The sequence below is a fragment of the Chrysochloris asiatica genome, unplaced genomic scaffold (genome assembly GCF_000296735.1).
Source record: "Chrysochloris asiatica unplaced genomic scaffold, ChrAsi1.0 scaffold00145, whole genome shotgun sequence".
Taxonomy (NCBI): Eukaryota; Metazoa; Chordata; class Mammalia; order Afrosoricida; family Chrysochloridae; genus Chrysochloris; species Chrysochloris asiatica.
In genome coordinates, this window is record NW_006408663.1 from 4,918,044 (window position 1) to 4,932,933 (window position 14,890).

General features: G+C 35.7%; 1 protein-coding gene across 1 annotated transcript in view; it reads left to right on the forward strand.

Annotated features, from left to right (window-relative positions):
• Window positions 1-12,593, forward strand: part of XRCC4 (X-ray repair complementing defective repair in Chinese hamster cells 4) — a 313,461-nt gene extending 300,868 nt beyond the window's left edge. The window contains exon 7 of the mRNA XM_006870596.1: window positions 12,482-12,593. Within this exon, the coding sequence (XP_006870658.1) occupies window positions 12,482-12,593 (112 nt within the window). The remainder of the gene's footprint in view (window positions 1-12,481) is intronic.
• The last annotated feature ends 2,297 nt before the right edge of the window (window positions 12,594-14,890 follow it).

The following is a 14,890-nucleotide window of genomic DNA, read 5'->3' on the forward strand; positions in this document are numbered from 1 at the left end:
TCAGTGATTTTGTAGCAATACTTTTTGACTTACCCTCATGTGTATGTTATATGTACACATATATATAAGGAGCTCTGGTAGCATAGTGGCTACGAATCAGGCTGCTAACCTCAAGGTCAACAGTTTGAAACTACCAGCTCTTCTGTGGGAGAAAGATGCTTTCTGCTCCGGTAAAGATTTGCTGCCTCGGAAACCCTGTGCAGCGTCACAATGAGTTGGAACTGACTCCATGGTACTTAACAACAACAACAACAAATATATATATATACATATACACATGTATACATATATGTATATATATATATATATATACACATGTATACATATGTGTATATATATACATATACATGTATATACACTAGTATGTAAACAGATACAGATAGTATGTACTCTAATTTTCTACATAGTCTCATTTGCACCTTGTTTTTTTAACTCAGAATTTAATGTTTTTTAAACTCAGAATGTGACAGGTTTTTTACAGCAGAACTTTTTAAAGCTTTTCATATTAAATTTTCATATGATATATTAGAAGACATGTTTATTTGAAAAATAAATATTTTCCAAATATTTTGAGATACAGATCTCAGTATTTAAAGTACATCTTAGAGTAATTTTTTGCAATATCATGCACATCACGCTCCCTTCCTGAGAATCAAAAACATCCTCTAAACTGGAAATAAGAATCAATGAGCCCCTACACTTGTGCAGCACAGATAAAGGTATGGATTTCCAACTCAGGGAAACCTAGGCTAAAATTATGATTCCGCTGCTGACTTGCTTGTCTACTTCTTCCAGGCTCACTGTTTATGTGGCTTAGAATAAGTTGCTTAAATTGATTGAGCTTACTTATTAATAGTGTTTCTCATTTATTTAATCATTTATCAACAACCACATGGATTTAATGAACATTTATGTGCTGAATATTGAGCTAGACTTCAGGCCAAATACAGCATGGCCCCACAATACAAGAAGCTTATAGTCTAGGGAGGGGGCTTCATTTGTAGCACACCACAGATCACTTAGCCAGTCTTAAAATTCCAGGTGTAGAGAATTACTTCCTAACAAGGTGACGGTTTTCTGCAGTATAGGTATAGATCAACAGTAGGAAATGCCATTTATGCCATTTCAAAACTTAGAATGAATGCAGGATGAAGTGTTGTTTAATATAGGATATTTTTCAGGTCTTCAGTAAAAACACACACACACACACACACACACACAAAATAACCCCAGGGATTTTTATATTGACCATCTAATAAGTTATGAGAACAATATGTTTTTATAAAGCATACAACAACAGTGACAAAATTATAGACTTAGTACAGTTATCTTAGTAGCTGACTTTAAAAATTGAACTCTATAGAAGTGTTGTTGATATTAAATGCTGTTGAGTAGATTCTAAATCATAGCGACCCTGTATAGAATTTCCAAGGAGCAGCTGATGAATTTGAACCACCAGATTGTGCAGTTCAAACTGACCTTGTGGTCTAGTGCTTATCCTATAGGGCCACACCAGGACTCCATATAGAATTAGACAATATTATTTTTAAGTTCACAATATATGAAGGGTTTAAAAAATTTGGGAAAAAAAAAACAAAATTAAAAAGATAAATGAAATTTTCCCATGAATTTCTTTAAATCCCCTCATTTATCTTAAAGGGACATTTTAAAAATATCATTCTTTCCCATTACCTATGAACCAGGATAAGTATGCTTCAGCTTGGAAGAACCAAATAATGCTTGTGTTCATTCTTGATTATTCGTTTTCTTTTTTTCGTTTGAAAGTACTTATTTTAAAAATATATTTCCATGATTTGCTTAATATTTGAAAAATTTAAACCCATTCATTAAATAGAAATGTCTTTAGTAATTTAATATAAAATAACTAATCAGACTTCTTTTATTTGCTATTTTAGTTACCAGAAAAAATTCTTAACTTCTGTTCTTTCGTTTACTCAGGCCGGTGAAATGACGTGTGTAGACCCACTGAATTCCAGACAATTCTCAGCACTCAGTTTACTGAATCCTGATGACTTCAGTCTGTTCATTTACTTAGACGATGCTTTGGTTTTTATAAGGTCAACTAGAAATTTGTAGGCAACTTTTCTCATTTGTTCCAAGGTCATTTTTTTTTTTTTTAAATACTGAAATTAAATTTGCAAGTACAATGGTAACTCTAGCAATGTTAAATCTTTAAGCACATTATTTAGAGCTTTTCCACTGAAAATATGTTTCTGCAATTGAGTTTATTCCATAATGGGAACTCCGTTAAAGTCAATATGATGGACAATTTGCTTCTTAACAGAAGCAAGTACAAAATATTTTGATTTGGCTAATTTATGTAATTGTTTGATGACGGTTTAATTTGATACAGCCTAAAAAAAAAAAAAAAAAATTAGATAGTTGGCTTTTATTATTAGCAAATATTACATGCCCAACCCAATGCTGAGGTCTGAGTCTCACCCAATTCATTACACTTACATCAACTCTCCACTGAATCCCTCACCCATCTCCAAAAGTCATCACAATTCCAGGAGGTCAGAGATAAGGTAGCAAGATTCCAGGGAAGTTTGTAATAAAACACATCTGTATATATTTGTTACTTTGCCATGAGAGAAACAACTCTCTCAGAATGCCCTGCTTTAGTGACGACACATAAAACTAGCCATTTGCCAGATTTTTGTTGTGATTGTCATACTAAGAGTTTGAGATTTCATTCTTCCAAAAAGAAACCTTGCCACTCTTTTTGTCTTATAATAAATCATGAGCATAGAAGCATCCTTTTTAGGTTTCGGTCAATTCCAGATAATTCATAATGGATACAAATGATTTATCTAAAGTGTTTTTATTGCTTCAATAGTCAAAGGTGTGTTGGAGAGTCAGCGTTTGGGTAACAAGTGGAAACAATACAAGCTGTGAACACACTAAATAAGATATAGTTCCTTTAGAAGCCCAATGTAATGAGATAGCCAGACTTAAGTAAGAAAAAAAAAAAAATTCATAGGGAAGTATACCTAGAGATACCAGAAGAATACATTTATTACCTCTGAAAGGTGAAGGATGTGAACGTTAAGTAAGGTATTCCTAGAGAATCTGATATTTGAATCTTTAATATGTATGTTGTTGTTACATGTGTGTATGTATATACATGTAAATGCTTTATAGTCATTTCTGACTCATAGCAAACCAGCAAAGGTTTCCAATGAGTCGCTGGCGGGTTTGAACCACCAATCTTACAGTTAGCAGCCCGGTGTTGATCCTACAGTGCCACATCAACACTGGGCTGCTAACCATAAGGCTGGTGGTTGTAATATATATTTATATATATGCAAGTCAGGCTGCTAACCTCAAGATTAGCATTTCAAAACTACCAGCAAGATGAGGCTTTCTGCTGCTGTAAAGATTTGCAGCCTCAGAAACTCTACTCAGGGTCACTGTGAGTCAGAGCCGACTCCACAGCACCCCACCACCACCAATATGTAAGTTAAGTGCCATCATGTCAGTTCCAATTCATAATGACCCTGTATAGGGTTTGCAAGGAACAGCTGGTGGGTATGAACCACTGGCCTTGCAGTTACGTTATAGAAGGGTAAGTCAAAAAGAATGCTATAAAATCAGAGCAACCTTTATGAAACAAAAAATAACACTATGTGAAGTATTGTTCCATCTAGGACTATGTACATCTGAAGTCAGTGTTTCCATCTCTCGGGCCCTTTCCTGTCCATTTCACAGTCTTCCCTGGACTTGTTTTGGCGGTGATAAGGAGCCTTTCCACCATCACATCTCTTTCCACAGATGTCAATTTGATTTCTGTGTAAGGTCCATGTGTGTAGCCATCTTTTATACTTTTTTTAAAAAGGTATTTTCAACAAACAAGTCATTGGTCTTGCAAAATTCTATCATGTGATCTCCATTATCATTTCAAAACTCCTCACTACTGGATCAACAAACAACATTAACATAAGTGGAGAAAAGATTGAAGTTGTCAAAGACTTCATTTTGCTCGGGTCAACCATCAATACTCATGGAATCAGCGGTCAAGAAATCAAACGAGGTATTGCATTGGGCTGCATTGTGCTCCATAAGAACTCTTTCAAGTGTTCAGGAACAAAGATGTCAGTTTGAAGACTAAGGTGTACCTGACACAAGCCATGGTATTTTCAGTAACTTTATATGCAGGTGAAAGTTGGGCAGTGAATAAAGAACACTGTTGAAGAATTGATGTATTTAAATTATGGTGCTGGAGGAGAATATTAAAAGTACCATGGACTGCCAAAAAAAAACCAATAAATCTGTGTTGGAAGAAATACAGCCAGAATGCTCCTTAAAAGCCAGGATGAGCAGACTTCATCTCTCATAATTGAGACATATTATCAGGAGGGAGCAGTCCCTGGAGAAGAACATTATGCTTGGTAAAGTGGAGAGTCAGCAAAAAGAGGAAAAACCCCGAGATGGATTGACACAGTGGCAGCAGCAATGGGCTCAAATGTAACAATTTGTGAGGATAGCACAGGACCAGTGTTTCCTTGTGTTGTGCCTAAGGTTGCTATGAGTCAGAACCAACTCAATGACACCTAAGGACAACGGACTTTCTACTGTGATTTTTTTCAGAGAGCTTGGTAATGGTAATTGGTCATCATTTCATTCTGGTCATGAGGAATGAAGAATTCTTCATTACGGTCAGAGAATGCATTGAATAAAATTATATTGTTTTAGAATTTATTGACGCTTCTGTAGCGTATTCTGTGAGTTTTTGTATATCATAATATTTCCAATAGCTTTTTATTTATTTTTGCACTTTGTCAGATATACATATTATGACTTTGCACATTCATTTATTTTCAATCTTGCATTGCTTAGGTGTGTATCTTATTAAAACTGTATAATCATATTTGGCTTTTTGATAAAATCTGAGAATTTTTACTATACAATAAGGAGCTCTGGTAGCATAGTGACTACGAATTGGGCTGCGAACCACAAGGTCAGCAGTTCGAAACTACCAGCTGTTCCATGGGAGAAAGATGAGGCTTTCTGCTCCCGTAAAGATTTACAGCCTCGGAAACCCTGTACAGGGTAGCTATGAGTCAGAATCGACTCCACAGCACATAACAACAACAACAACAATATGAGTATTTAGTTCATTTGCATGTATTATGATAAATCGTATGGTTTAGCTTTCTCTTGATATTTATATTTAGCATTTTACTGTTAACTACGTGGAGCTGTTGGTTAATGCACTGGATTGCAAAGTCGGTTTGACCATCAGCCGATGCTTGGAAACCTTATACAGAGTCGCTATGGCTCAGAACCAACTCGAAGGCACTTAACAACAACAGTAATATTTACTTTCTTGGTTTTTCCTTTTTCCCTTACAGTTGCTCCTCGGAAACTCTATACAGGGTTGCTTAGAGTCAGAACCGACTCAATGGCACATAACAACAACAACATTCTAATCTTTAACTATAATTAATCAAGTTCTATGTTATTTTTGTTCTCAAATGATTTGAAAGTTAGTCTGTTTCTACTTTTCTACTATTTATCCTAAATTTTAAAAAGCAGAAAAAAGATGCATCATTTCCTCTGTACATTAAAAGTTAGGTAGATCAGTGAACTCTCAGCCTTAGATCATTAAAACTAAATCACTATGCTTCTCTTACCAAACTTGCACTTAAGAAGCTGTTTCCAGTTCTTATGTCCTTGACATTTCTTCACTATCTGTCATGGTTGACCACTTTCTTTTCTTTGGTCCTGGACTTCTGTGACAACACCTTCCTCCATACCCCTCCTCAGATCTCTTAGATCATTCTTTTTATTTTTATTTTATTTTTATTTAAGTCTCATTTTATTCATTTATTTCTCTCTTTGTCCCTACAGTTTTCATGTTCCCCAGAATTCAGTAGTAATTTTTTTTTTCTGATAGACTTTCCCTATAACTGTATTAGGTTTGTTGCCAGCCATTTTTCTATGTACATTGTATATTAACTGATTTATCTGAACAGTCTATAGTATACTTGCTCTTCAACTCACTCGTTTGCCTTCAGTGCTTATATCTATTCCAGATCTCTCCTGATAGCTGCACCTGATATCTCCTGATATGTAATCATTTACCTACTCAACATCTGTTTCAATTTGGGTGTCCAGTAGGCACACTCATTGTGCCTGATACCAAACCTTTTTCTCTCTTGTATCCCACATCACCCTATGTGATATAGCCCAAACCATAGATACCAGAAATCTGAACATATTTTAATGGCATAGCAAATAAGATACAAAACTATTGTGTATTTACATACATAGATACAACACACACCATGAGTACACACACACATAGAATCACATCATGATTTAAAGGATGACACTGCATAGTTTTACACGATTTTGAGCTTCAAACAAATAGAATGACACTGTACATATTCTTTTGTGTCTTACCTTTTTGCTCAACATTATGTTTTGCGATTCATGCATGTATGCTTGTTGTGTTGTTGCTGTTACGCGCCGTTGAGTCAGTTCTGAATCATATGATTCTCTGTGCACAGCAGAACAAAACACTGCCCGGTCCTACCACAGCATCCGAATTGTTGTTGCATTTCAGCCCATCTTTGCTGCCACTGTGTCAATCCATCTTATTAGAGGTCGTCCTCTTTTTCATTGACCTCTGCTTTGCCATGTATGATATCCTTCTTTAGGGATTGATCCCATCTGACAGCATGCCTAAAGAATGAGAGACCAACTGTCGCCATCCAGGTTTCAAAGGAACATTCTGGCTGTATTTCTTCTGAGACATATTTGTTTGTTCCTTTGGCTTTACATGGCTTTACATACAGTAGATTAATAAAAATGCCCTAGAACTGCAGGGTCCAAGATATTTAATGTTTCTGGAAAGCAGCTTTTTGATAGAAGTATGTGTATAACTGTATAACATCCCACTGTGTGAATATCTATAATTTATTTGATCATTCGCCCATCAAGAGATGTTTGGGTAGTTTTCAGGTATTCACTATTACAAAAAAAAAAAAAAACAAAACTAAGAACATTTTTGTGCATATCTTTGAGTACATCTATGCAAAATTTTTGCTAAGATACATACCTAGGAGTGGAATTCCTGTATTATAGGGTACATGTATCTTCACATACCTTGGTAGTTATTGCCAAATTGTTGTCCTAAGGGACTTTAATTGTTTATACTCCACTCCTGCCAACACTAATTCTGCATTCTCCACAAACTTAGAAATCGTTGGACATTTTAATTTTTGTAATTTGGTATAAAATTTTATTTCATAGTAGTTTAGAAATCAAAGGATGTATTGTGTTGAGCAAATCGGCACAAGACTTCTTTAAAGTGTTAAAGAGCAAAGATGTCACTTTGAGGACTAAGGTGAACCTGTCTCAAGCCATGGTATTTTCAACTGTTTCATGTGCATATAAAAGCTAACCTAGAATACAGAACTGCTGTTTGTGTTATAGTCACATAGCATAAGTCTTCTCATGTGCCACCCAAATAAGTGACACAGTGCATCAATAACTGCATATTTTCTTAGAATTTTCATTTTGCTCACTTTGGTACTTTGATAAGTTTTAACGATAATACCTTTGGGGTATATTATTATAACATTCAATTCATTCCAAACAGTACTAATACTTCTCATTTGAATAAGAAAAGACACATATTCCAGCAATGTATCACATTATATTACATGGTATTATTACATTATAGGAGTCCTGGTGTGGCACTGTAGGATACACAGTGGACTGCTAACTGCAAGGTTGGTGGTCCAAACCCACCAACCGCTCCTCAGAAACCCTATGCATGGTCATGTGAGTTGGCTACAACTCAACAGCACTTAACAACAACATTATCTTATAAACTTAGCTGATAAATTCTGCATTTACAAAATTAATGAAAATATCATTTTAAAAGATTTTGGTAATTCAATTCCCAACAAATTAAACAATCACTCATTCTAACATTTTAAAGAAATTTACTAAGGATAAGATAACATCTTTTTACAAATCTAGCCTTTGGCTGGCACTGTTCATTGGTAATTAGATGATGGCAGTATCATTTTTATTTAGGTGTAGTTACTGTGTGTGTGTGTGTGGTGTGTATGTGTTAATTCAGTGTGAAATTTAACTAACAAAACAAGAATCTTTGCAATCACAGTACTGAAAATATGAAACCATTTTCTAGTGAGGGTATCATCATCTAGTCCTAGTATGGCGCTGTGAAATAAAGCACTGGGCCATTTGAGCTACAAGGTTGGCAGTTCAAACCCACCAGCCACTCCTTGGAAACCCTACATAGGATTGCTATAAGTGAGAACTGGCTCCACGGCACTTGACAACAACAACATGATGCATATGCAACAGATATTTTTAGATGAGTACTCTTAAGTGCTGTAGGATAAGCACTGAACTGCTAACTTCAAAGTAGGTGGTTCAAACTCACCAGCTGTTCCTCAGAACCCCTAGACCAGACACTAGGAATCAGAACCGACTAGAAGATAGTTAACAACAACTCAAATTGCTCAGAGGAAAGAAAAGGCAGCTTGGATGTGGGCATTCAAAAGCATCTTCATGGAAGATTTAGAATTTAAACTGTTTCAAGACATATCTGTAATTTAATTAGAGAGGAACTTACAAATTTCAAAGGATTGGCAGCTTACTAACCAGTAAGACTGTAGATGCACGTTCTTTATTTGCTTTAAAATTTCACCTTTAAACCTACCTGAATTCTAAGAATAAGAATTCTTTAAGGTTTCCACCATGAAAACATATGATTAATATTGTTAAATGCCGTTGAGTTGGTTCTTAGTTATAGCTAACCTAAATAGGGTTTCCTAGGAGCAGCTGGTGGATTTGAACTTCCAACTTTACCATAAGCAGTCTAGTGCTTATCCTACAGCACCATACCAGGACTCCTATACTGCATTATAGGCTATTGTTAAATGCCATCGAGTCAATTCCAACTCACAGCGACCCTGTATAGGGTTTCCGAGGAGCAGTTGACTCTGTGGTTCAAACTGACCTTATGATCCCGTGCGTTTTTCTGCAGCACCACATGAGGGTTCTGTAGATGTAAAAGGATATTTATTAATCATTGTACTGTTTATAGTAATATTTTTTAAAAAAACAAAAAAAAACCCACCCAGATATCCATCAGTGGGATACTGATTATTATATCTGTGTTAAAACTATCAGCAATCTACATTTTTCACCAAAGACATCCTTAATATACTTCGGAGTAAACGATTGTTGTTGGTAAGTGCCATCGAGTAGATTCCAACTCAGCAATCCTATATAGAGTTTCCTACCAGGACTGGGCAGTGTTTCGTTCGGTTGTGCATAGGGTCACTATGAGTCGGTACCCACTCGATGGCACCTGACAACAACAACAGCACCAGTTAACAGGTTGGAAGACCATAGATATAGAATGATTCAATTTTTGTATATATAGATATAGATAGATAGATAGATAGATAGATAGATAGATAGATAGATAGATAGATAGATGTTTTTATATTCTTCATTGTGCTTTTCACAATTAAAGTCTTACAATAATCATGTATTGCTTATAAAAATGATCAGACTCTCTTTGTGATTCTGTGGAGATCTGAATTTACTCAGTTGACTTACTATGGATATGAAAACTATAGAACAATGATCTCCATTCATTGGACAACCTTTACTAAGTGCCTATTATGTACTAAACACTAAAAGCAAGAGCCAAAAATCTATTTCTTAAACTCTTCATGACTTTAGAAGATGGGCATCATAAATGGAACACCAGGAATCTATTTCCTTCAGAATTGTAGCTTCAGAGGGGTCCTTTTGTCTAAAGTTGACTTATATATATATATTTTTTTTAACTAAACAGATAGATCTGTTTTTCTTGTCGTGTCTAGACTATGAACAAAATTACAGAGGTTTTTCCATGTCTGACTTTTTAATTGAAATAATTCAGTTATTTCTGTTGCCTAGGAGGAGAAAAATCAACTCAAAGATATTTGGGGACAGAAAAAATTAATGTGTTTAGAGTTGACACTGAAAACTTGTAATAATTATACCTTTATTTTCTACTATATCATTTTCACCTCTCTTCCTATACAATATATTTTTAGGTATTTAGTTACATATTACAATAATTACGTCCCTGTTTAGTGTTAATTTTATCATTGAAACTCCCAGAGGATAGTACTTGTCATTTTGACAATGTGTTAATGCCTAGCACCTTGGTATTCCTATGAGAATACAGCTGTCTCAACTTGGTTTGCTTAGAATAAGGCAGAACACATGCCCTACGTCTAGTGGCAGCCAACCATGGTTAATTGTATGCAGCTAGAAGGCCAAGGAGAACGCTTTGGTGGATTCATTTCTATTAATCTACTGTACAACTACGTGTCGGTGCAGGTTTTTTTAGATACTCATAATCTAAACAAAGATACTTCAGTATTTTCCTTGGTTATTCTTCTAAATTAAGGAGTCTGTTCTGTTTGCAAGAACTCTTTGTAGTTTATGCAATACCAGCAGCTAATAATAGCTTCCATATGTTCTGTAGCACTTTGATGCATTTTCACTTACATCACCTCATTTAATCTTTAGATCACCTATCAGACAAATATTATTATCCCCATTTTGCAGATTAGAGAACAGAAGTCCTTTTAGGTTAAATGATTTCCCTAAAGCTACAAAGCTAATAAGACCTGAATGCAAATCTATGTCCTGACTTCAAGTCCCATTCTCTTTTAACTATACCAAGCAGCTGCTTTCATTCCTCTTCTGCCTTTGAAGTTAAAAATATGGAGTATTACTTAATGTTACTAGGTTGACTCCACCTCATCATAATTTTCCTGGAACCGTCTCAGACTGTTACTGGGAAGCCTAGTTTATTTAGGTTCTAGAGAGAATCACTGACAAGGATTATACAAGGGTATAAACATAACTAAACTTCTCACTGAGCTCTGTTATCCTCCAGCTCACTGTTCCCAAGGACAATTAGTAGTGATCACTACCTGATATCCTAGGACACAAAGAAAATGTACATAAATATAATTATTGGCCCATTGATGTTGTAATGAACCTGTGTGAAATTTAGGTTACTGAATGCAGATATGTTGTTGTTGTTTTTGGGTGCCATTGAGTTGGTACCGACCCATAGGGACCTTATGCACAGCAGAATGAACACTGCCCGATCCTGGGCCAACCTCACTATTGTTGCCATGCTTGAGTCCATAGATGCCACCACTTGGCCAATCCATCTCGTTGGGGGTCTTCCTCTTTTTCTATAGCCCTCCACCTTACCAAACAGAATATCCTTCTCCAGCGACTGGTCCTTCCTGACAATATGTTCAAAGTATGAGAGACAAAATTTGGCCATCCTGGCTTCTAAGGAGCACTCTGACTACACTTCTTCCAACACAGATCTGTTGGTTCTTTTGGCAGCCCATGGCACTTTCAGTATTCTCCTCCAACACCATAACTTAAAAGTATCGATTCTTCTACGGTCTTCCTTATTCAGCATCCAGCTTTCGCATGCATATGAGGTTGTTGAAAATACCATGGCTTGGGTCAAGCGCACCTTAGTCCTCACACTGACATCTTAACTCTTCAACACTTTAAAAAGGTCTTGTGCAGCAGATGTGCCTAATGCAATAAATACATCGTTTGATTTCTTGACTGCTGCTTCCATGAGTGTTGACACTTGATCCAAGAAGAATGAAATCCTTGACAACTTCAGTTTTTTCTCCATTGATAAGAATGTTGTTTAGTGGTGAGGATTTTTGTTTTCTTTACATTGAGATGTAATCCATACCGAAGGCAGATATGTAGATTCATTAAATAAATGTGAGCCAGCACCTTACCAGCAGCTGCCATAAATGTGAAGTCATCATTAATTTTAGACAAATTTATAATCAGGTTGACCACCAAAGGTAATTCATGTGGTCTAGAAATTTACCGTTAAGAATTTAAAATGCATGTGAATAGATAGGACTTAAGGGAGCAGAAGGACATGTAAATCGGGAGAAATCATTCAAGTATTGGCTTAAGACACATACTCTATATTGACATAAAATGACTACAGCACAGCAGACACTTAATTTCTTGACCTTAATGTGTCAAGAAATAATGAGTCTTTTTGTAGACCTTTTAAGTTTTTATTAATGCATAATTGTTGTTAAGTGCCGTCTAGTTGGTTTCAATTCATGGTGATCCTGTAAGTGGTTTCCGAGAAGTGACTGGTGAGTTTGGACCACCGACCTTGCAGTGCAAACCAACCTTGTGATCCAGTGCTTATCCTACAGCGCCTGTTAAAGACATTGAATTCCTTTTATCTTTCTTTATTTCTGGTTAACACAGAATAGGGAAATAGTTCTCTAAAGTAATTCTGAAAGCAAGATTTAACTTATTTTATTTATGGATCATATCATCTTTTATAATGGACTTATTTTTTAATGAAATTATCTAAATTTTCTTTTTATTCTAGGTATGAGCCTTCACTCCCTCAGACATTGAAAAAGGAACACAGCTCGGCTGAAAACATGTCTTTAGAAACTCTAAGAAATACCAGTTCAGAAGACCTCTTTGATGAGATTTAACAGTCTCAAAAAAGTACTTTGATGTTCACTTGATTATGTTTTCTATTCATTTCTTTAAACCAAAAAAAACAAAATTTCAACTCAGCAGCAGCTATTACTGCACCTTACAATTTAATTACATACACATTGAAGTGAAACCATTGTGCAAAATGGATTACATATGTGTGTGAAGATCTGATTTGATGATAGTGGAGCATTATCCTGAACTATTCATTCAGCATGCCTATCATTACACCAAACCTCAGACTTTTATTCCAGAAGACACATTTATCCCTATTCAATTCACACATATTATATGTGCTAGCTATCTAACAACTTGTCTAGGAAGATTTGGAACTAGGGCAAAGAAATCTTTTTTTTGTAAGTCTGCAATTCTTTTCTGAATCGTCATATTCTTAATGGTGTTTCAGCATTTCAATTTGGGGGATGATATAGAAAATCTGTTTTCAGTTTGTGCATAAACAAAATCAGAACATTTGATAATAAAATATCTGATGCATTGAAAATTTTGTGTTTTACAAAATTTATTTAGCTTAATTTGTTCCTCTCCTATAGTAATAGAGCTTTATCAAGTGCTTATTAATGTAAAGGCAATGTCGCTTTGGTTACAAAACCTACCTTTCAAGAATTATTGATAAAAAGTAAGTTATTTTACCTTACAAAATCCCTCCTGAAGACAAGGACATTGTCATTTTCAGTCATCTGTTCTCGGTAACATTTGATACATTTTCTTTTTCTTTCTTTCTTTTTAGGCTGAACTGGGTGAAGGTTTACAGAGCAGGTCATCCAATTTACATTCAGCAATTCATACGCCTTTTGTTTCATCTCATTGACTGCAATCCCCGCAATGTAACATCACTGATCCCATTTTCTTCCTGGGTTTTCTTTCCCCGTTCCGCCTCTTTTCCTAACCCTACTGAACTTTGTCCTTGGGTATTTGCTGCCCTTTAAATCTCAAATGTTCAATTATTCTAAGGTATGGGTACATCTCTAGTGTTATTGTTCCCCTTATAGACTTGTCTACTGTTTGGCTAAAAATTGAGCCACAAAGGTGAGTCTTTTCCAGATCTGAAAGGTGACTGAAGACCATAGTCTCTCGGGAATTCCACCAGTCCCCATTGGACCAACAAGCCTGTTGGGGTTTTTTTTTTTTCTGGGATTGGGGGAGTTGTTTTGTTTTGTTATGATTTTGAGTTTTGTTCCACATTTTTCTCCCACCCTATCCAGGACCTTCTAATGTAATTCCTTTCATAGCTGTCAGTAGTGATAGCTGGGCATTATCTAGTTCTTTGGGTCTCAAGGTGGTAGTGACAGATGTTTGGGTGGCCCATTAGCCCGCTGGACTAATTATTTCCATGTGTCTTTGATTTTCTTCACTCTTCTTCCATCTGGTCTGAGAGAGTTAGACGCTACAAATATCTAAGACTTCATTTGCTACTCACCAAAGTTGGATCTGGAACACTGTCTTAGTGGACTGTGTTATGCTAATTGACCTTCGTGTCCCCCAAGACCATAGTCCTGAGCACCCAAATTCCATGTGACTCATTCCCTTAATGCGTTTGGTTATGTCTGAGAAATTTTCATAACTTGTCTCCTGTATGTCTACATATGAACAAATGTCTTCTGGTCCAGAGCTTATCCTACAGTGCCACACTAGGACTTCAGTATATATGTATGTATGTGTGTATATGTATGTAATGAATCTATTAGCAGCAAAGATAAATACATATGAACAAATATCTGCTGGTCCTGGTGTGGCACAATAGAATAAGCACTGGACTGCTAACTACAAGGTTGATATTCAGACTCACCAGCTGCTCCTCAGAAACCCTATACAGGGCTGCTATGAGTCAGAACCAACTCAACAGCACTTAATAACAATAACCTATGTATGTATATTTGTGTGTATAGCCTCACTCTTAGAATAATAATATAAGTATGAAATTTTTCAGAAGTTCATGTGCCTTCTTACTAAATTAATAGTAAATTATGTATACATACATGCATATATATATTGTTGTTGTTAAGTGCCCTCAAGTAGGTTCCAACTCATAGCTACTAATATATCCAATACATACATATATACATACACACATACATGCACTTACACATATATATAAATACTGCAGTCCTAGTATAGCACTGTAAGATAAGCTCTGGACTTCCAACTCCAAGGTTGGCAGTTCAAACCCACCAGCAGACTCTCCCTAGATACCTTATATAGTGTCACAATGAGTTGGAACAGACTTGATGGCACTAATCAGATATATATGATAATTTATATGAATGTGTATATA